Source organism: Falco biarmicus, chromosome 5 (genome assembly GCF_023638135.1).
Source record: "Falco biarmicus isolate bFalBia1 chromosome 5, bFalBia1.pri, whole genome shotgun sequence".
Classification (NCBI taxonomy): Eukaryota; Metazoa; Chordata; class Aves; order Falconiformes; family Falconidae; genus Falco; species Falco biarmicus.
Window position 1 is genome coordinate 66,571,852 of NC_079292.1, and position 22,442 is coordinate 66,594,293.

Genomic DNA, 22,442 nt, shown 5'->3' on the forward strand with positions numbered 1-22,442 from the left:
GGACAACTCCCAACAGAACTTGTAAACAAAAAGATAGAAACGGCGTTTCTGGAAGAAAAACAGCCTGTACATTCCTTCCTCTATGAAGCATCCTTCAACAAAAACCATGAACAGTAGGAGAGTAAGAAAATGCAGAGAAACCATGCTACTACCATAAAATAATTCAAGATGTTATGGGTATTCAGTGTGCTAATCTCCTCTGTGCACGTACAGGAAGTTTTCGTACTTCATCAATTAAACCTGGGGGGAAAAAAAAAAAAACAACTTGTTATAACTCCAGAACTTTAATTTATGCTTCATAGAGGTAATCTGAGGTACACCAGGAGTGGTGGTATTTGAGCTGTGCTAAATATTACATCAGTGTCCTTGTGATTTAGCCCACTGCAGGTGGCTAACCTATTAGTGGCAAAGAATGCAGAAAAAAAAATAATCTTAAAATGCATTTAGCAGACTCACGTAATACACATTGATGCAATTTAAATTCCTCTCCAAACTCAGCAGTTCTTTGCCACAGATTTCCAAGATCTAGAAACACCTGGTTTAGATCCAACATAAACACCCTTCTGAGCACTCTGTAACAGTTTTCTGACCAAGCAACAGACGAATTTTACAAAACACCTTGCTCTTCCCTAGCCTGAAGCTCCTTCAGCAGGTTGAGAGATCAGTCAGCAGTAAGGTGTCTACAGACACCAGGCTTGGGATTTGATCAAGCAGTTGTGGAGCATGCTCCATCCATGCCCACAGCTGGCAGCTCCACTGACAAGTGGAAGGAAAAGTGGTATCACAGGATTTATTGGTAGCCACCAAGGCCACACCAACAAAAACTAAAAATTCCACCTACCTCTTGTGCCAGCTCACACATGTGGGTTCGCTTTTTTAAATCCCAAATTTAAGGTATCACTTAGGCCGACAGCAACTATGTGTATCACTAGAGTCATCCAAAATATTCCTGTTTTTATTTTGTATACATTTCAATGTCTCAAAGTTCTCTTTGCAGTCTACCTCCTCCCACAAGGATGAGCAACACGAGGATGAGTTTCACAGTTGCACAAAAACGAAGGTTTTGGCAGAGACTATTTAGACAAATCTGATGGGTACTAGTGGTCTTGGTCACTGCTGGGGCTTCCAGGTGGACCCATGACAAATACATGCCGTTAGAGGCACAGCGCACAAAATCACAGGTTCTCTCTTTCTCAGATCATATTCAATATAAGTAACAGGTCCAGTATAGTTTATTACTATGCAGCATTTCACTTGCAGTAAGAATATCATGAATGCTTGTATTATTACTGCTAACAACATACAATACAACAAAGAAGGAGCCATACCTTTCAAGGATCTTACTCTTTTGCTACAAGGGGACGGGGAAGGATATTAGCACATGGGTTACTCCAATACCTTGAAAGGTCTAGACTTCTCATAGTTTGTATTTAATTGCAGAAGTATTTACTACATATAAGGATAAAGAAAAAAAATAAACAATGTAAATCAAGATATGCCTCCAAAGAAAGACTCCTACACATTCTGAGAAAGTAGTAATGACTGACATACACACATACAAAGCCGAACTAAAACAGTGATCTTGCTCACCAGAAAAAATTTTGGAAACACTGCTGAAGTTTTAATTGTCTCTGCTATAGCACTGGTGAGCTCACTGAGTCAAAGCCATGCAGTACAAACAGGGATGAATGTTTAACAGCATTTCTATGTCCCTCAAGTAACGCAATATAGTGCAAATTCATACATGTAGTGTATATCTACACTACAGTGAAATATGCTCCATCCAGTCTGCCTGTATTTATATTTTAAACAGCTAGAATATAGGCAAGCTAGTAGATTATTATCTAAACTTCACTTCCATGAAAACTGAACATTTGGTGATGCACTGTTATCTAATGCTGTGGGTGGGCTGTAGTGACATGCACCGCTTCCCTCCCTTCTATACTCTCACAGATCATGACTATTTTCAGACTGCACATGACAGAAAAATAGGAAGGAAAGGTTAGGAAAGTGTCAGAAAATAAGTTCAAATTTGCACACAAATCTATTGTGTGCTGTGAGGAAGGTCACAAGATTCAACTTCTCATTGTAGGGATAGCTGCCTTGGATCAAAACAGTCATGTTCTGCTTCTGCTGCTGCTCACCCAAGCGATGAGAGCGCAGTTCAGTCCAGCTGCCCTTGGATGCTGACAGATCACTTATCCTTCCTCAACGACAGCAAGCAACATGCTTCTTGTTGATATTAGCAGAAAAACTAGATCTAGACTACAGAATGCACTCCTGCACAGACAATTTGATCACAGGCTACTAGTGAACTTCCTTGACTCCTGCTGTCCTCCAGTTCTTTAAGAGAGCTCTGTAAGTGTATCAGCTACAGGCCAGGATTAACAAACTATGCGTATCTTTATTTTCCAATATTTCTGAGGCTCCCACAGGTCAAAAATTTACTTCAAAATCAGTAAATTATTTTAAAAACAGGGAAAAAAATTAAAAAAAGAGGTCTACTTACAGAAACCCATGCCTTATAAAGGAACATCATTACTGCAAGCTGAAGTCCTTACATTCCAATGTTTTTGTGCAAGTAACTACCCATCTAGGAGACAGTCCTTAAACTGGGCATTGAATGAACATTATCAACTCGTTATATAAAAAAGGAAGTTCTGAATTTCATAACTTAGTGACATAGCTCAGGAAATAAGCAAGAAGAAACATTTCAACACAGAGTAGCAGCAGATTGTGCGAGTGGGAACTTAAGTCAAAGAAAATGTTTAGTTAAAAAGACATAAAATCCTTACAGGTCAAGATTCATTTGACTCAGTGTCACCAATAAGGAGAACTCTATAGCTGTAGAAAGCTGTAGATAGCTCTTCCGCATTATATAAGCTATATTCCAGTCACACCTTTAAGATCTTTTAAGAACCCTTACTTCTTAACAAAAATAATGGGCAGTTCTGACGATGCAGAATGGCTGTCATTCAATGTAGAAGAGTCGTTCTGTGTTTTAGTTTGTGAAGAACTAGAAACACATGGGGAAGTTCAGAGAGGGGATTTGTGTAAGTTACTTGTGCTTGAAGTCTCACTACTCTTTTCATAGTACTAAACTGTATAGTAGTGAGTTATTATCTTCCAGTACTAGGAAACTCATAAACACAACAATCTTAGTGCATTTGGTGCTCTTCTATCTTTGCTTCTTATCTTTGTTGTCTTTATATCAAATTTCAGCAGAAGGCCTCTAAGCCTTCTACTGCTACATGTTTGAGCCATGCAAAATTGCGCACAGAAACATGTAAGCAGTGACTTCAAAACCTTCTGACTCTCTTCTGCGTTAACTTCTATCTTACTGAAATGGTACTAGAGGATTTTCAGGTAAAATAAAGGACTTTTTTCAGCACGCCACAATAGTGAACCCTTACAACAAAATCCCATGGCATCAGACATAGAAGATGCCAGCAGCTTTGTTTAGAAAGTCTGCTAGACAGCCAGATACCTCACACTACCTGCTCTGTGCAGCTTCTTTAGAAGTCCATTAAATACTTCACTTCTCATTTTAGGTACATTACATACAGAGAAAAAAAGCCCATTTCAACAGATCTCTGAAGAAATGAGGTATAAGCTACATCATACAGAGCACTGTGTGTAACTGCCTCTTGCAGACAGTCTTCTCCCTTTGAAGTTGGGATGTGTGAATCCCTTTATAAGCACAACTTTTATGCATCAGCTGTAGAAACAAATTACTTGAAAAAAACAGGTAATATCATTATCTCTCAATATACTAGAAGTCCCAACTCCTGGCAACAGAAGAATAATTCTAGAAAATCTGAGGTGTCACATGAAAGAGTTTCACAGACCTCATATCGGGAAAAGTTTGAAATCATTAAGAAAGTGACAAAAGTAATCAAATAAAAAGATAAAATCTTTTACATGGGTTTTGGAGGTTTGGGGTTTCTTAGTGTTCTTTTATTTTGAGAAACTACTGAAGACTTTGTTAACTTTCATAACAGTAAGACACAACAGTAATGCAATGCAGAAAAATAAAATAAAGTCTTGCGAAGTCAAGATTAATTGCCCCATACATGCTAAGGGGCATACATGCCCCATCCCTGCAGGACAGTGCCCTTCACAAACAGCTGCACTAGGAAGACTAACACCCACTGGAGTATCTCCTCCTCAAATAGATTTATTTTTTTTTTTACAACACGAGGTACAATAAGCTAAAAGAAAAAGAGCAGCACATGTCTACTGCACTATTGCTTCATAAAATGTGAAAATTTAGATTTCAGAAAATTGTCATTTAATGATCAATAGGACAGTTCCAGAAATATATTAATAGAAGAAATACTAGAGGACTACATATTCCAATGCTTAGCTCTGAAGCATAACTTGTATGTCTAGTCCATCCTGGGAAGATGGCTGTGAGAAGACTACATCATCAAATGCATGCACTACACCTACCTCAGCCTAACAGAAGAGAAAGAAAAATACAGTGCAGCCAGACAGTTCATCTAATGAATTTATGAACTGGATTTTAATGGTTCTTCACTAGAAAACCATCTGGTGCTACTAGCATAATTCAACCACACTCTGATTTTCACCTAACTACTAGCTGGGCTAAGATTCTCAGCATTATCATAAAAAATGGAGTTTAAACATCATCATCTCTAATGCTGTCTACTATCTCTCCCAGAAACCCTTCTCATGCTTTTCTTCAAGCCCTGAAGCTAGTAGTTGAAAGCTCAGTATGAATTATAACAATCTTTTCAGTCATATGACTTCCATCAACCTCCTGCAACTTTAACAGCATATTGAATTTTCACATTCTTTTTCTTCCTGCTATTTCAGGTTTTAGAAGGAAGTGATAGCTGAACAGAAATGAATGAAACAAAAAGTCTGCTTTTCATTTTGCACAGTTACATTTGATCAGCACTCTAACCATTAGGAGTGATTGCTGTTATCTACAGGAAAACACCTGCATCCAGCACTCTGCGAAGAGCACTTACTCATCTGGACCACAATTACTTAGAATACAGCAGCATTGTATCATGTATTACACTGCCATTTATTTGAACTCCTATTATTTTATTTAAACTTACCTTAAGCCTTTGATGACAAATAATTAAGGCCACATTGTAATACAGTGATTTTTTTTGTGTGTGTGTGTCTCTTCAAATAGTCTATTTCTATTGCTTCAGTAAATTGTAATCTAACTTTAAGGCAATCCCATACTATGACGGGACACAACATAGCAAAATCTGTAGTCTAACAGGGTTCAGATTCAACTATTAATCAGTCACTCTACTACAAAACAAGCAGAGACTTTAATAAGTTGTGACATTCATAGCTGGAAGCTACAAAACGGAGACAGAGCACCCCAGAATAGATTTTTAACTCAGTACTACATGATCCAAAACAAATAAATCTCCAAAATGCATCCATTCCAACTCAAAGAGAAGATTTAGCACATCCAAATTTAAGACACTCAGTTGTAAAACCAAAGGCATCTACATCTGTGTTTTATCAAAAATGATGCTAAAAATGGATACAAATACTTCAGTTGACTCAACACAAAACAGCAGTAGAAGGCTGCCAAACTGAGCGTGTGTTCCTCTGAACACAATATACATCCTGTACATTTACCACCTCTCTCCAAAGCAGCAGCTGGAAGCTAGAAACACCTATGTGGCTTACGGAATGGAGGGAGAGACTGCTCAACATTTTATTTTAAAATGGAAAATTCAACCATTTTGGTTTTTCCAAAAGCTCGGGAAACACTGAAGAAATAGCCGAAAGAGACTCTAGTCCCAGTTACTCAGACTATGAGGACACTGTAAACCACAAGAAGCCTTACTGTCTTTCTTAACAACCTCTCTGGAGGTTTGAGGGATTCAGTTGTTTGGATTTGGGAGCAGAAAGATCTGGCAAGGTCTCTTGGGATGCATAAGGAAGCCTATATAAGTACAGTACATGATAGTAAACATTCTTGCTATTTTCCTTTCCCTGTTTGACAGCACATATCTTCACTGAATATTGAAACCAAAATCTGCCAAGGGCCCGTATTTTCAGAAGACTACCAACCTCTAACCCAAAATAAGCAAAAACATTACGTGTGTGTTCAGAGGAATTTTTCCATGTTCATACCGTGGTCTCTCCCATACCCAGGAGAATAACAAAACAATAGCTATGTTTGATTATAGTCAATAAGCATCCTTTTTTTTTTTTTTAATAAACAACCAGGATGAATTAGTACTCCCTTTTTAGATTTTGTTGCGCATACACTACGTCACAGCAATGGGTCAAATTCTCAGGTATTCTGGAAAAAGTGGCTTTGCGGAATTTTATACTCATCTGCTCAACATCCTATTTCAGTAGAATAGCCAATGGGCAGGAGGGGGGGAACAGCTCCTTGAAACAGAAAAATTTGATAACAAAAACTGATCCATCATTAGGTTTGTAAGACAGCTAAAGGAAAAGAGGAGCTGCTAGAGAACCCTGACGTGCACATAAGCACAGAACTGTTTTCATTTCAAAGCAGGTGAGGGCTGGTGGGGGGGTGGGTGGTGCTGTTTGTTTGGTATTTAAGTCTATAAATAAGCCAGGCCCTACAGAGTTATTATTAATCATGTTCAAATCACATCAGGTTGCCAACACCTAATTGTCCTCACACCTGTACATTCTGTACATCTCCCTCTAAATTAAAATGGTAAGTTTTATTAATCAGCAGTGGCAGCACACAGTACTTTTTCATGCAGCAAGAGCCAAGTAAACTGGAAATAGCTCACAGAGCTGAACAAGCACAAAAGCTCTTTAAGTTTACTTCATGCCAAAACCTTTGTGCTATCTATATTACTATTCAGATAACACATACTGGAAATTTTTCTATAATTTGTTTTTAAATACAAAAGTGTTTAGGTCATCAGTGTCATAAAAAGCAATTTTTTTTTACAAAGATACCCACTTTCATTTGGTCCCTGTCACTTCACTGCAGATTCTGAACAGCTGTCCTGCATTTTGCCAAGTCCATGGCCACAATACACCCATGACACTGACTCACCATTTTAGAGTGCAAACATTGCTACTTATTCTTTAGCTTCTTCCTAATCTTTTTATGGTTTAGGACATCCTCATTATGACTTTTAAATCAGTTGCACATGGAAAGACATACTGCAGCTAAAGGATCTCTGATGAGTGTATGCACTCATACCTTGAAAAACTAAAAAAAAAAGTCTTTACAAACCACATAAAAAAACCCAAAACACCAAACCAGGTCAGATTTGCCTTTTCCAAGGATTTTTTTATCTTTTCTGTACAGGACTCAAACATATTTATGGTGTTGCAGTATGTCCCAGGCATTTATCAGAATAGATTGCTGAGCCTTTCTGTCAACAACCATGACTGACTGGAGGTGGTGGGTGGTGAAGATTATGACTTTTTGCCTTTTCCAGAACTGAAACTATTTGCCTGTATGATGATATTTTCATAAAAGACTTTCAAAGCAGATGTCTGATGCTGGGCAATAAATTCAAAAATCAAGCCATTAAATACACAGCTGTAACAGGCTTGTATTTGCTGCTCCCATTTGAGGAATCCACTTTTGCAAGGTTTGGATCCTAGAGTGCATTATCGTCTTAGCTGGCACCTTATTATGTACCTGGATACTAGAAGGAAAAATGAAAAATGACTGTTGAAGAAGAAATTTTATATTAAGTCTGCAGTTCCTTCAGGACAGACCATCACAGTAACTAAAATACCAAGGAAGATGTCTCAAGATATAATATCACATATTATATGATATATTCAATGAGTATATAATTGAATGACTTCCTTAGAAAATGAAGCCATGGACTGCAAATAAATCATCTACAGGAGAAAAGCTCTTGCAGCTAAGGTGCTGAACTAGAGGGAGCATGAATCACAACTACAAAATGCTGCATGGTTTCTTTTGCTATCCAAGTCAAAGGAGTTTGTACTTCTGTGTTTACTGTAGGAAGCAAAACAACTAATTTATCTGCCTTACACAGAACAGCAGCCAATGAAAAACAGTATTTCAGTAAGAGCTTCTTTAGTGTGGCCCATCTCGTAATAAATATTCTTACTGTCTTACTGCTGCAAGAGAGTCACTGCCCAAAGTGTTACTGCAAATTATTGAATGAAGTTAGATAAAAGGAAACTCTCTGTATGCTTTGGGCCATTCATATTTCCAGCTAAGCAGTCAGGCATCTACACTCTTACAGGAGCATTTGCAGATCACAACAGACAATCTACCAAGTGTTAGACCCCATCCGGTTCAAGCCACTTTTCCTCCTACCCCAGCTCATACAAAAAATTAGTTTTGAAGGAACCTTAAAGGTAAGCTAGTCCAATTCCCTCCTCAGAGTAGGACCAGCTTAGATCATGTTGCTCGAGGTCTTGGCAGTTGAGCTCTGAGTGTCTCCAAGGATGGAGTTTCCACAGACCATCTGGGCATCTCTTCCAGTGTTTGAACACCCTGATGCCAAATTTTTCTTCCCCTGACACGTAGGTGGAATTTCACTTGTTGCAGTTGCATTTGTTGCCTCTTGGCCAATATTGTTCATCGCCAAGAGTCTGTCTCTGTCACCTCCACACACACCCCCACTAGGTGACAGAAAATAGCAATAAGTTACTCCATAGATGTCTCTTCTGGACAAGCCCACTACTGTCAGGCTCTTTACGTCATGTGTGGCAACCCTGATCCTCTTGGTCAACTGGACTTGCTCCAGTTTGTCAACATCTTCCTTGCACGAGGGAGCTCACAACTGGACACAATACTCCAGCTGTGGCGTGACAGGCACAGAACTGTCACTGAAGGACTCACTTTCCTTGACTTGCTGCAGCTGGTCCTGTGTCACCACAAGGGCACACTGCTGACTCACATTCCTCCTCTTCGTCAGCTCCCTGTTTCTGCAGCACTGCTCTCCAACCAACAGCCTGTACTATTGCACAGAGATTTTCCAACCCAAATACCAAAACTTTCATTTGCCCACGATGAACTGCATGAGGCTTCTCTCAATCCATTTTTCCAGTCTGACAAAGTCCTTCTGAAAAGCATCCCTATCTTACCCATATTGACTGCTCCCTTCCCATGTTTAGTGTCATCCACAAAGTTGCTGAAGATGCCTTTCTTTCCATTGTCCAGGTAGTCAGTGGCAATATGGAACAGTATCAACACTGGTATTAACCCAGGAAAAAGAGATTCCTCTCCTTTCCCTGTCTTCCAGGCAGCAACTGTAATTTGGCTGGCCTGTAAATTGACCCATGTCCTCCAGAAGACTGCTAAAATTGCTTTCGGAGCCAGAATTGCTATCTGACCATCACGTCCTTACCCAAAGGGCAACATTCCTAAAATGAAGTAGAGCTGAGGTGGTTCCTCATACCACAGTTTAACATTACATTATACTCAAAGTAAAGCAATTTGCATAAAGTACCTCAAGAACATCAGTAAGTTAGTTATTGTCTTTCTTATCAGCTTAGTTTCCAGTGCTTCAGGTTTCTTTCCTGCCCAAAACTGTTTGTGTATGTGACAGAAAGAAAACAAACAAGAAAAAGCCAAGAAGAACTTTGCAAAACTGTTTTGGTGGGTTTCTTTCCCAAAAGGTCCTTTGAAGTGTTTTAAGAGCTTAGTAACTTCACAGAAGGGAAAGAATTTGTACATTTTTGGTGTATCAAAGCATAGCACAACTATTCATACAGAAATAAATGGACATACTAGATGTCAGATTAACATGTTAGGTTTGGGTTCTTGGGCTTTTATTTGGAGGGGGCTGGGATTAAGAAGAAGCAGAAAAGCATAAACAGCATTAGGAAGAAGCAGAAAAGCATAAATTATAGCAATATCAATGTATCTTAATTCACAGAAGATAAGTTTGCAGGCAATTTCCATGGATGAAGCACACTGAGACCTTGGACCTTAGCTAAAGTCACAAGCAAATTCCCTTGAACACCACATGTCATCAATTTGGAAACTAACAATACTCACAGCTGCTAAAATACCCCATAAAACAATGCAGTTCATACCTCAGAAAAAAAAAATTTGGACTTTTTTCACTTGTTTGGAATTTTCACTTACATCTATTAATTCTTGATTAGTTTATTTAAGGCAGGAAAAATAATTTACAGGAGTACTCTGGGGCAACAGAGTTTAAGCTTAGATTTAAGAAGAGAGTATCAAGACCATATCATAGAAAACACGTAGAAGTTAATTTAATAAACCCTTCAATTTAGATATGTGACTTTACCTTCTATGAGATAAATGAACTCTATTAAATACTAGAAAGGAGCGCAGGACATGATCATCCTTTTTAAAGAATAAAGCTCACCACACCACGTTCTCCTCACATTCAAGCGTACAGTTTATAGATACCTGCATTTGTCTTAGAGATGCTTTGAACCAAGAGAACAGAAAGCTATCCATGACAAAATCTGGGAAACACTGTAATCCAAACAGGAATCAGTGAAGGAATTACTACATTATATTCCTACACAAAGAAGTTAAAGTATTAAAAAAAATCATGACAAAAGAGAACAAGTCTGATGGTACACCACTGAATTACTTTAAGAAATCTAGGTTCAAATTCTTTGGCTCCACAATTAATTTTTTGTGCTCAACATATTCCTTAATTGTCCATGCAGACTTCTTGTGGGTAACCATAGCACTGAATCTCACTATGAAAGTGCAAGGAGGAAACACTCACTCGTTACGTGAGGCTATGCAGATATTTATAAAGCACGAAAAATGAACATGCAGTTCTGGATGGCACCCATGGTGTTTTTAAGCAGCTACATGAAAGAGGAAAAAAAAGTGACCCAGGAATCAAAATAAAAGTCAGACTTTGTTCTAATATGGGGTGGAGGAAACTGCTCTCCCCTTACAGGACAAACAAATATCATCAACTGCCTGACACAAAAGGGAAGAGGAAAACAACAGGAAAACTTGCCAGCTGGGGAAAGCTGTAGTCAACTGCCAAGGATCATTTTAGGGTTGCAGCTGCTTGTCTCTGCCAAGTTTAAAGAGTTAGCTGTTCTAAAAGTATATTAAAAAAAATGCCGCTGGGGAGTTTAAGTACTGACCTTGTAAGGAAAAATTCCATGGAGAAGAGAGCAAACTGCCAGGATACCAGGAATTTTGTTAAACATCATCTCGTGATTTCCCAGGTTCAGCTTCAAAACAGCTATTTCAAAAATGCAACTGATGTTGCTTTTTTCTGCTCAGATCCCTACCCCACAGAGCTGCCAGTCTCCCATGTGTCCATCTGAATTCAGTTCCACACATCCCACTCCAAAGGGAACAACTTCTAGACTAAGAATGTTGCTACTACTATATCATCACAAATCTATTTTTACTGGGTGATGCATGGTGCTTCTGGGAAGACAGCAGATATAAAATTTCGCTCAGTATTTTAAGATTATTCATGTACAGAGCTCTCAGCGATGCCATCTCTTGAGATTTTAGAGAAGCACTGGTGATAAGCATACTTTCAAGTATTTTAGGACTTAAAAGGGCTAAATCTAGTAAAAAAAAAAAAACAACCCAAGAAAAAGTATCAAGGTTTTCCCCACATAACAGTGTGCTTGCACCTAAACTATAAAAAGTATGACTTTTTTAAGATTTTTTTTTTTTTAAACAGAAAAATCTGAATGGCATAGCACTGATATCCGAAGTGTCGTGAAGGATGATCAAATCACCTTTGTGATATTTCTGAGAGTTCAACAGGAATCTCCTCAAATGGATGATAAAGGAAGAAGTGACGTAAAAGTGTCCAAACCGGGGGGGAGTGGGGTCAGGGAAGTGATTCATTATATAACATCTGCACTTAGGTTTCAAACATATTACATACAGCATGAGATAGAAAAAGCGTAGCAGAGACAGGTGCAGGAAGAAACCCAGATACGTACACACAGTGTCATGTCCTTTAACACCCCCAGAACCAGCTGACACTTACTTTAATTACTCAAGAAAACCAGGAAACATTTATTCCAGCCTATAAACTTTTAGCCAGAAGTTCTGCTACCCTTCTCCTTAAATCAGAAGCAACAGAATGATGTAAAATTTACCAGTTTTGAGGGAACAGGCAGATGTAATTTTGTTCCTCTGTAGTTACAAGGGTGACCAGTACCCAATGTGTGTGGGGCACTACTCCACACTGAAGATGATTATTTGCCAGAAGACTTGATGACTATCATCAGATATCATTATTATACAAGCTTAAATGTCTATGTAATAAGCATGACAAAAAGTAGAAGCTACTGGAAACCACAAAATTATACTAAAAAAAGGCAGAATTCTACTGCTACCTGACAGTTTATTATTTTACAGCATTCCCCTCCACCATTATCACAACAGAAGCAATTCAATCATGGTTATTATATCTCACTGCTGTTTCACAGCAATCAGCGTGGCTGTTACTTTCAGTGACAGTCAGACATATCTCTAAGGCAGTATACACTTCCTGCTGCAAAAGCGGCCAGCCAGCCATTTACTTTCCTATTTACAGAACAAACTGGCACACAAAACAGGAACCTCAAAATCCAGCCTCAAGACTCTTATCGAGGGACACAGAACAAGAGAGAAAAACTAAAGACTGAACAGGACACCACAGAAGTTTGTCAGAAGCACAGAGTGGGTTGAGTACATTCAATCACAATTCAAAATAATAGTAATAATTTAACATTCACACTGTACAAGTCAGTTAAAAAATGCCTTCTTCACAAAATATGTGTTTCTTAGCCAAGCCTTTCCTCTGGTACAAATACATATACAATAATGGTATCTGGAAGTTCAAGTGTCAAGGTGTGTAAGAGGTCAAAGAAAATTTATCAAGTTTAGAGTTATCTATCAGACACTGGCTGTATCTTCCAAATGTATGAAGGTAAGAATATCTATCTGGAATACATTCAAGATAAAGAAGGAAGTTTTAAAAATAAATCTAGTTGCACACACCGATACTGGCTCACCAGTTTCATTTTGACTATTACAGGGATATAAAGTAGTATTGAGGAACATTTACTTAAAAAAAACCCCAAAAACCACAAAAAAAACCCCCAAAACAGACTCAAGTCAGGTTTCACAAAGAAACAAGCTGTTCTCTGAGAGACCTAGGTGATCACTGGGAACCTCCACTACATAAAGACTGTATTTCATCAGAACTGATTTGCATTGCAGTTACAGTGCTGTGTACAACAGTCTTTATGCTCCACAAATCTCACAGTTACAGTGCAGTCTGATGCAAAAATGACCACGAGCTATTTCTAGGCAATGTCAGAATCCTAAAGACAAAGACAAGAATTCACAGGAAGATCACACAACATGGCAGTAGGCAAAAGAGTACAGGGCTAGGACTTCATGAACTATGGCACACAACTCAGATAGAACCACTTCCAATGGTCCCAGGAGGCCAGAAAAGAACAGTAACTTTTACTGTCTTTTTTACAGCAACGTCTGGCAAGCCTTGAACCAGATCATTAAAGATATCAGAAGGAAAGACACAAAAAAAACCAAAAGCAGGGGTTAAGAAAAATGGGGGACAGAACCATATTAGTAGACCGACCTTTCCAGAAGGGATGCCACCAGTAGGATCAGAGGGCCATCAGCTGCAGAGAAGGAGTGGGCTGGCTCTTTCACTCCTCCTACAGCAGCCTGGGGAAGGGCTCAGCGGCAGCTGAGACCAACTATGGAAACTGAAAGGTAATGAGCTGTAAGTCTAAAAACCAAACAAACTTGGCATGTTTCCCGTTGTGTGTAAATTCACTAGGAAGACATTAGAATGTTAGAGTTGTTCATGATTCATTTGGGTTCTGGTAATAGCGTGCAATCACATTTAGCTGCTGAATTCACCCAAAGCAGAACATATATATGTTTGCTTCCAAACCAAACTTTAAAGGAGAAAACTCATTCTATACAGAAAGGACAACTTCTAGACTGTCCACCTTCTCACCTACTCCACTTACCATGTCACCTCACACATAACCTATTCTGCTTTCTTTTACCTGTTCTTCCAATTTGCTCTACCTCAATATACTCGTTTCCCTTGCTGCATGTCTGTGAGTACCAGCAGCACAACAGACAAGCACATGAACACATACACATTACATTCTACCTAAGTTACAACCCTTGCTTCCCTCACAGCCTGGAGCCTGTGGAAGAAGTATGGCAAAAGCAATGCTTAAGCCTCTTGTGAAGGACTTGCTGAGCGGATTGCAGGTAGCACCACCCCAATGTGACACAGGACCCTTACTTTATCATCCGCTTAAAGCCTCTGCTCTGTGTTTGGAAAGAACTTGCATTTTTACTTTCCCTCCCTTTTCACTTCTTAAAGCACATTACAGCTGCAAACTTCAGTTAACAACTGTGCTGTTTACAGTTTTACCTGAGACCACTGCAAGCCCTGGACTCATATACCTCAGTAACGCTGAAACAGATTATTTCTGGACTCTGTCTCAAAGTCAATACAGAGGTTATAGGTGCTTATTAATATGAATTTGAAGTCCCCATCTGACAAAGTTTACAAATGAAGTGAGTATAGGATTGGCACAAGACGACATTGTTACACTTTCCTGAATGCAGGTAGGTTGGTTTGTCCTGTTTACTTTAGACACGCAAGCAGCAGCTTAGGAAGATGGGAAGGTGGTGGTGTTTGGTTTGTTGTTTTTTTTTTTTAATGGGCGACATACTTGCCATAGTTTCTAGAAGTGTTGTCTATCGGTCAACTGTGCTTTGTTCTTTCGATTTACAAAACCAAAACTGAACTCTCTCTCCTTCCCCCTCTACCTGGCTTCTGTAAAATTTACAGAACTGGAATTAGCAATATAATTTTAATGTATTTTCTTCTAAGCAAACATTTTCCCTTGAAAATGGTATTTCATATTCAGATCATCAGTACTTTCCACTGTGTTCTACAAGAACACAAATGCCTTGTTTAAAGCATCATTTTCTTCCCTCACTACTTCAAAGCGCACACAGCCCCGCTGAAGGACAAGGACTTCACGGTTCCATCAAGGCAGCAGAGAAGAAGCATCTAAATCTAAATAAGGCTTTTCATCTCTCAAACTGTACTAACAGATACACCCAATATAGCTCATTCTTTAGTCATACAAGACTTGTGCTTTGAGGTTATGCTTTCCCAAACAAGGCCCCAGCTGCACTTCAAGTTAACTACTGCAAGCAGATTTACCAGAGAAAGAGGGAAAAATAAGCCTGAACTACAACCTGCAATTTTGGTGAGGACTGGAGCACTGTGTTCAGCTCTGGGGCCCCCAATACAAGGACATGAACCTGTTGGAGTGAGTCCAGAGGCCACAAGGATGATCAGAGGGCTGGAGCACCTCTCCTGTGAAGGCAGGCTGAGAGTGTTGGGGTCGTTCAGCCTGGAGAAGAGAAGGCTCCAGAGAGACCTTATAGTGGCCTTTCAGTACTTGAAGAGGGCTCATAAGAAAGGTGGAGACAGACTTTTTAGCAAGGCCTGTAGCAATAGGACAGGGGGTAATGGTTTTAAACTGAAAGAGGGTAGATTTAGATTAGATATTGGGAAGAAATTCTTTACTGTGAGGGTGGTGAGACACTGGAACAGGTTACCTGGAGAAGTTGTGGATGCCTCAACCCTGGAAGTGTTCAAGGTTGGATGGGACATTGAGCAACCTGGTCTAGTGGAAGGTGTCCCTGATCATGGCAGGGGGGTTTGGAACTAGATGGTCTTAACGTCTCTTCCAACCCAAACCATTCTATGATTCCACTCAAAAGCTTGACTTCCCTTTATTCTCTCCCCAGTCACAACCTCTGCTAAGGCCCCCACCTGGTTGAATTCATAACCCTCTATCTATGAGCACAGAAGCAATATTTGGAGTAGTCTCCACACTAAGATCAAGATTCCACCACACTAAGTTTAGTGCAAAATCTTAAAGAACTGTAAACATCAGAATATAAACCACCTACAGAGAAAGCTATTGACAAATACAGGTCCAGAATGGTTTCAACATACCAGCCGGTCAACCCTACTAAAGTTATGTGTAAACACAATGGCAAAGTAGTTTCAAGTGTCTGTAAGATTAGGCTGGCAAACCAAAGTCTACAACTAGCACCAGTGGCCTGTCACTGCACCATCTTGCTACTGGCAAGTTAGAGTAGTCCTAACAAAAGCCACTTCCAAAAAGTCTTTTCCATTAGAACACTAGTAAGATTTAAGTGGTCACTGCTCTCGGTATTAATTGAGAAATAAAACATTTTCAGTATCTGAAGCCTTCTTAAAGAAGAAAAGAAGTGAATCTGTATACACCAACGGAGGCTTGCAAATGATAGGTTCAGGAATCATGAACACCGTGAGCCCAGGAGTCACCAGAAGGAATATCTTGCTTTATGTGGAGCCACTCTGGGAATACTGTGCTGTATCACGACCTTACCAGGCATATTTACAGGGTGCTGTAAGAGTTTCTGAGAACAGCCTTGTTCACTACCAATTCATGCTAATAAGCATAACAAGCATGATAAATTGAAGAAGCAGAATTTGGGCTTTGTACTAGTTTTTCTTGCTCATGGCATTGTAACTACCCTGAATAAAACCGGTTAAAACTATTTACTAATGTTTCCTAGAGGAATTCCCAAAACTTCTCTTTCATTCACCTTGCTCCAAGAGGAAATAAATAGTAGTTTTCCTCTGTCATGTGAAAATGTGCAGCTCTCCCTCATTGGTACATTCTTCTGTAATTGTGGAACTAAACAGTGTAACAGAGACCTCAGTGACATGTTCTTCATCTTAAGCCAGAATTAGAACAGCCTTAAAGGAAACGCCATGCAAAGACTCATTTTCTAATAGTAACCCTTTCTCTATCTTTGACCCTGGCAAACTTGCTCTGACAGCTAGAATAAAAAAGAGGTCACTGCCACAAGCCAACTATTCTGATCACCTCCTAGGAGCTGGCATCCCAGGAAAAAAGTGGAAAAACTGTTCATGGGAACAGCACAAATAAAGGAGTGGACAAAATGCAAATTCAAGGGCAGTAAGATGCCTGGCTACTGCATAGACATCACATACAGTAATTACGTGGCAGGAGTCTCTCTCAGAGAGGTTTTTAAATCACTAAGAGAAGAATTTCTAAAGCTTGTCAGTCAAACACCTCATATTTCATTGCTCCTTCTACAGCAGCAAGCAGTTCACAGACTAAATGCCCCTCCTTCAAGTTACAAGTAAAACCCTGTTAGACTGATCTATTTAACAAAACCCAAAGCTACATTAAAAAATGTATGTGAAAATTGTTCCTAAAAAGGCAGCTATTAGAGCTTGTAAATCCCACCAAAAAACCTTGTAATTGTGCGCACACATACGGAGACATAACCCCTGGCATCCTGTGTCATCCATTTTTCTTGATCTATTTCCAGCACTTTTGGAAAATAGGTTATTTATTCTTAAAGACAGCATGCCAATTATTCCACGGATGAGCCATGCAAGCAGAGATGGCTGCTGTAGCAGGTCAATAAGGCACCACAGGAAGGGCAGCGTTGCTTTGCTCCCCCTTCAAAGAGAGAGCACAAGCACTGCCTTCATTAACAAGTATTGACTAGCCTCTCTAATTACTGCCTTCTAGACTTCACATTTTCACTGCAGCACAAACCTCAGCTGTCTGCAGATGCCATTTGCCAGGTTAGGTTTTGCTTTTACTGACAATTTAACGCTGTGAAAAGGAGCAGATAAACTTCTTAAAATACTTTAATACATTTGTTGGATTTCCAAAAATATCCACAACACATAGGAATGTACTAACTGACACTATTCTTTCAAATTATGCACCTGAATCTGTTGGTTTGCGTGCCTAAAGTGAGAAATACAGATCCAATATTTAGACTTGTAAATTATGAACTGGTTTTCAGAAGAGCTCAAACTCAGTACCTCAGAAAAATGCCCTATTTAGCTGTTACATCTGTACAGAAACCCCTGGGTGAAGTATGGATCACTTTGAACCTTGCTCTCATGCCTGTCCGACTGACTGCACTGAACAATACTTTTGCTTTTCCCTATGCATGATTTAGAAACAGAGAACCCTAATTAACTATAGGTGGTAATTTAAAAGACTATTTTAGTTCTGAATAATATTTTTGGCAGAATAGAATACAGTTTTAAATTTCTCTCTCTTTTTGCCCTTGTATGTCTCTAGGTAAACAAATCCTCAACTACCTTTTTGCTTAAATATCTACTACATTAAATATTTGCAGTAAGAAAAAAAAACTCTGTGGAAGATGATGATACCCATAGCATATCGTACCCTTATTATTCTGAAGCACTTCTGTCTACTCACAGTAATGTATTTACTTAACAGTGAAGACATTTAACAGCATTTGTTTAAAAATTATGGATTCACTTCTCCTCCTTAGGTCAAAAGCTGCTTCTTTCTACACCACGCTGACTTCCTGCTCACATCCTCAGCACTGACACCCGAGGTGGCTGCACAACCTACACGCTGAAGGGCTCGCTGTCTTTCACTTCCTTTTGTGGCTTTCAAGGCCGAAACTAGAGGGAGAGTTTTTCTTCATTAGAATATTGAACTTTTCAGTTACTTTGAAAACAGAAAAATCATAAAGTGAGAGCTTTATTTCTACCTTCTGATATCTCCTCTCAAACTAATTTGCTGCTCCCTAGGGATGCATAGGAAGATGGTAAGACCCAACACAAGCTCAGAACACCTCCCCTTCATTCTTACTGTCACACTCGGCACGCATAACACTCCAGGAAAGCAGATACTTAAGTGAACATTAAAAGTGTGTCTGGATGAATGGACAGCACGCTACTGTAGCTACCAGGAGAATATATATTTAGACTGCACTCCACCATTCCTTACAGAGCCGTTTTGTTGCCTGCTGAGCATTGCCTATCATTTCTATTGAAAATCCTGAGTCGACATCAATAACGAGTTGGATTTTTGTCACCCATACCCAAGGGCCACATCTTTTTTAAGACACCTGACCCTTTCCATTTTACCTTTAAAACAAGGCATCCACACTGAAAATAGTTGTGAGATTGTCGTAAATATGCTTCATCTTACTTCAGTTATTTGGCTGAAGGAAGAAGTCATTTATGTAAGAGATCCAGGACACAAGAGAGATCACGGCTTCCAGTGACTTAAGTAATGACATCATAGAAAACAGTCTCCTGATGGTGAAACAGCTTGTAGTCATTGTATACTAAGGACGTCTCTTCATCACAATGCTGTCAAAGCCATCTCAGCATCAGCAGAGCAGTACAAAAGCAATAATCAGCTAAGTAGTTCTCACCTCTCTAACTTAATACTACAGTGTGAAAACACCCCAAATACATATATAGAAACATCACCTTCAATCTTGTGCACTGTACTCTTCAAGTGCCTTATACAGCAACATGAAGCTTTAATACTTATTTGTCCTGTAAGATAGAGATATCAATCGAATAAAACACAGTAGCTGGCTCCTGTTTTTTTGAAACAAGAGGGAGGGTTACTGATCCTTTAAGGTTTCTTTTGCAATGAAGACAATTCTGGAAGTAAAACTATATCCACCATACAGACAGTGATAAATAGGTCAAAAATATTCTAGCAAAGAAAATATTTGCAAAACCTTTGAAGGCTGGTGATATTCTCCTGAGATGCAAAATACATATACAAATGAGAATATTACAAAGGAAACCACACTGGATTTGAAGAAATAAGTTGCAAAGAGCCTCAATCCTCTCAAAACTGTATTACCTGCTATACAGAACTGCTTGAATATAGAATAAAAATTTAGATATATTATTGGCAACACAGACTTGGCATCTGATCAAAATCCTGGGTATCTACAATATATTTTTTTATTTTTGAAAAGATGAAACCATGAAAAATTTTCTGTCTGGAATATCAAGACTTATTTTAACGAGACCAAAAAATACTGGTTTTCCATTAAACTCGAAAAACATCTCACAGTTCTCACTTAAAATTCCAGAAATCTAACAGCAGCCAGACAATCTCCAACTGCAGATAAATGGAGTATTTCAGTCTTGTGAAGTGGTCAGCTCATGGTGCCATTGATCTCAGATTGGTCCATGTCATCTTGTGAATTACCATCACTGTACGGGAGCTGCTACTGATCACTCAGCGTGATAATTTAGTAAGACCAGGACTGAGTTTCCCAGTCAGGTCAACGATTTGAAGTGGGCAACAAGATATACTTGGGGTAGATGAAACACAATTTTAAAGTCGTTTAAGTATACCAGCACATTTAATTCAAAACCATGGGTCAGATGTTTTTACTAATTTTGGACATGACATAGTACACGATCCAGTGTTTTAACCTCCAATTTGACAAAACAGTCCTAGGGATCGCTTGTTCTTGTTTAGATGGAAGCACACTTGACAAGTACATCTGCTTCTTACATCCAAAAAACCAAAGCCATTAACTTGTACATCATTTCTTGTTACACTGCTCAGTCGTAAGAAGGAGGGAAAGTTGCCGAGACAAATTTATTCTGCCAACAGTCAGCAGAATTCACTGACAGATTCAGAACAGGATTCACTAAGCTTTTGGAACAGTCTTTGAAAGCAACTGTGAAATGCTAAGTTACACAGAGTCTGGGAAAATGAGAAGAAGGTTGCATTTGCACTTGATTTTTTTGTAAGGCCATCTATCGCCATGGAAGCAGAAAGCAAAACCGAGTTTTGGAAAGGTTTTGCTATTCAGCGTAAGTAACCGCACTCCAGATATGAAAAGGATAGTGCAGGAATTACAGCAAAAGGAATTCTGACCACTAAAAAATTAAGGGTCTTTTACCAGCAATAATAATCTTTATCCATTTCCATAGGCAGTTTATCCTCAATTCCATATTTCTGTCAGTGATCTCCAGCTCCAAGATAGCCACTGATAAAGAAAGAAATATGCAGGTAAATCACTCTGTTTTCATTCTAGACTTTGACAGTTAGAAAACTAACATGCTAAACGTAACCACTTCATGATTAATCACAGATTATTCTGTGAAAGAGAGTTCTTTTGAGTGAAGTCTGTGGGAAACAAATCTATGTTCTACCTGGTCATATTTTTCACCTTGAACATAAAAAAGACCAGGTCTGATTAGATATAAATATATAGCTGATAGGGTAGAAATCCCCTTACCTTTCATAACAGATGGCCAATTTACTCAACGTAACCCTTTCTGTTGAATCATTGCATTACCAGGCACAGAGTATTTGCAAATGATTCAGTTAAACTAAACCTTAGAGAAACTAAACCTGGTTTACTGGCTGTAGGTCAGTACTCAAGAGTTTCAAAGAGGTTTTAAAAGTTCAGCATACGAACATTCACCTTGCATGCAGTTCTTTCCACGTCAGTCAGGTACCTGTTTTGTTAAAAACTGTGCCAAGTGAGGACCTTCATCTGAACATACATATACAAGAAGATATAGGGAACTATGCCAAGGAGTTTGATGACAGGCAGATGGGATGATGACAATACTCAGAGACACATGGACCTGTTGTAATTCATTAGAGAGTATGTTCCTCCATATACAACCAATACTGTTACCAGTTCACCTTTTCCACTGGGTATGAAAAACTCAGAACCTCTAAGGAGCTTCCCTAGCTTTTAAAATTATGCCCTTAGCAACTGCTAAATCAAAATGCAATCTGTAGGCCAGGCCCATAATCGCTAGTTGGAAGGAAAAACAAGACTAACTTTGCTGAATCACAGCCAGCTGGAAATACAGCAGTAGCCTTTGCCGTCAGAGCACAGTACTACGGCGGCCACACCACCAGCTCCAGCCCAACGAACAGCAGCCAGGGTTGGAAAAACCCGACAGTCCAACGTCTAAAGCTGGCCTTCCCCATCGCTATGTGTGCATGGCTGCTGTAGGGAATGTACTGAAGGGACAATAAACCAGGCTGCAGCCTTCGCTGGTTCCAGCAAGGAAGTAATTTATTATTCTTTTTTTAGTAGAAGTTGGTGGAGAATTCAGTGAGCTGCCATGGTGGAAATAAGTTTGGTTTAAATTCAAATATGAAATCGAGGAAATTATGGCATTGACTTTGCCTGCCTGTTTTGAGCCCTGTAAGTGCAGGATCCCTACCTAAGCTTGTGTACCAACACTTTGTTAATATTTATCTGTTAAATATTTAGTAATTGTTAATTATTAAATTGTTATCTGTTAAATATTTATCTGCCAAGACTGTCCTACATATTGTTGGAGCTCATACAGTATTTTACTGACATATGTCAATAAAGAGCAACATGCAGCTGCTCATATTTTAAGTTTTTATAGGTATCATGTACTAATATTGAATTTTCATATTTTCAACACAGCAAGGTACAATTTTGCATGTAAACCAAAATGATTGAAGTTTTGAAACACAATGAAGTTAAATTACTTAAACATAAATTACCTTTTTAACTTTATATTAAAATTACCTTAACTGAAGTTGAAAAAAAATTAGCTTTAGATTGCAAAACT

General features: G+C 39.0%; 1 protein-coding gene across 4 annotated transcripts in view; it reads right to left on the reverse strand.

The window, feature by feature from the left end:
* Positions 1-22,442, reverse strand: part of FGD4 (FYVE, RhoGEF and PH domain containing 4) — a 110,214-nt gene that overhangs the window by 73,082 nt on the left and 14,690 nt on the right. Inside the window, exon 1 of one of the 4 annotated variants that reach the window (XM_056339523.1) lies at positions 13,560-13,668. The exons of 2 other annotated variants lie outside the window; for them this stretch is intronic. Coding sequence is in view for 1 of the 2 variants with exons in the window: in XM_056339520.1 (XP_056195495.1) it covers positions 2,510-2,519 (10 nt within the window). In the remaining variant the exon portion in view is untranslated. Of the gene's footprint in view, positions 1-2,509; positions 2,629-13,559; positions 13,669-22,442 lie in introns of those variants that run through there. One more of the 4 variants, XM_056339520.1, reaches the window with a different exon arrangement.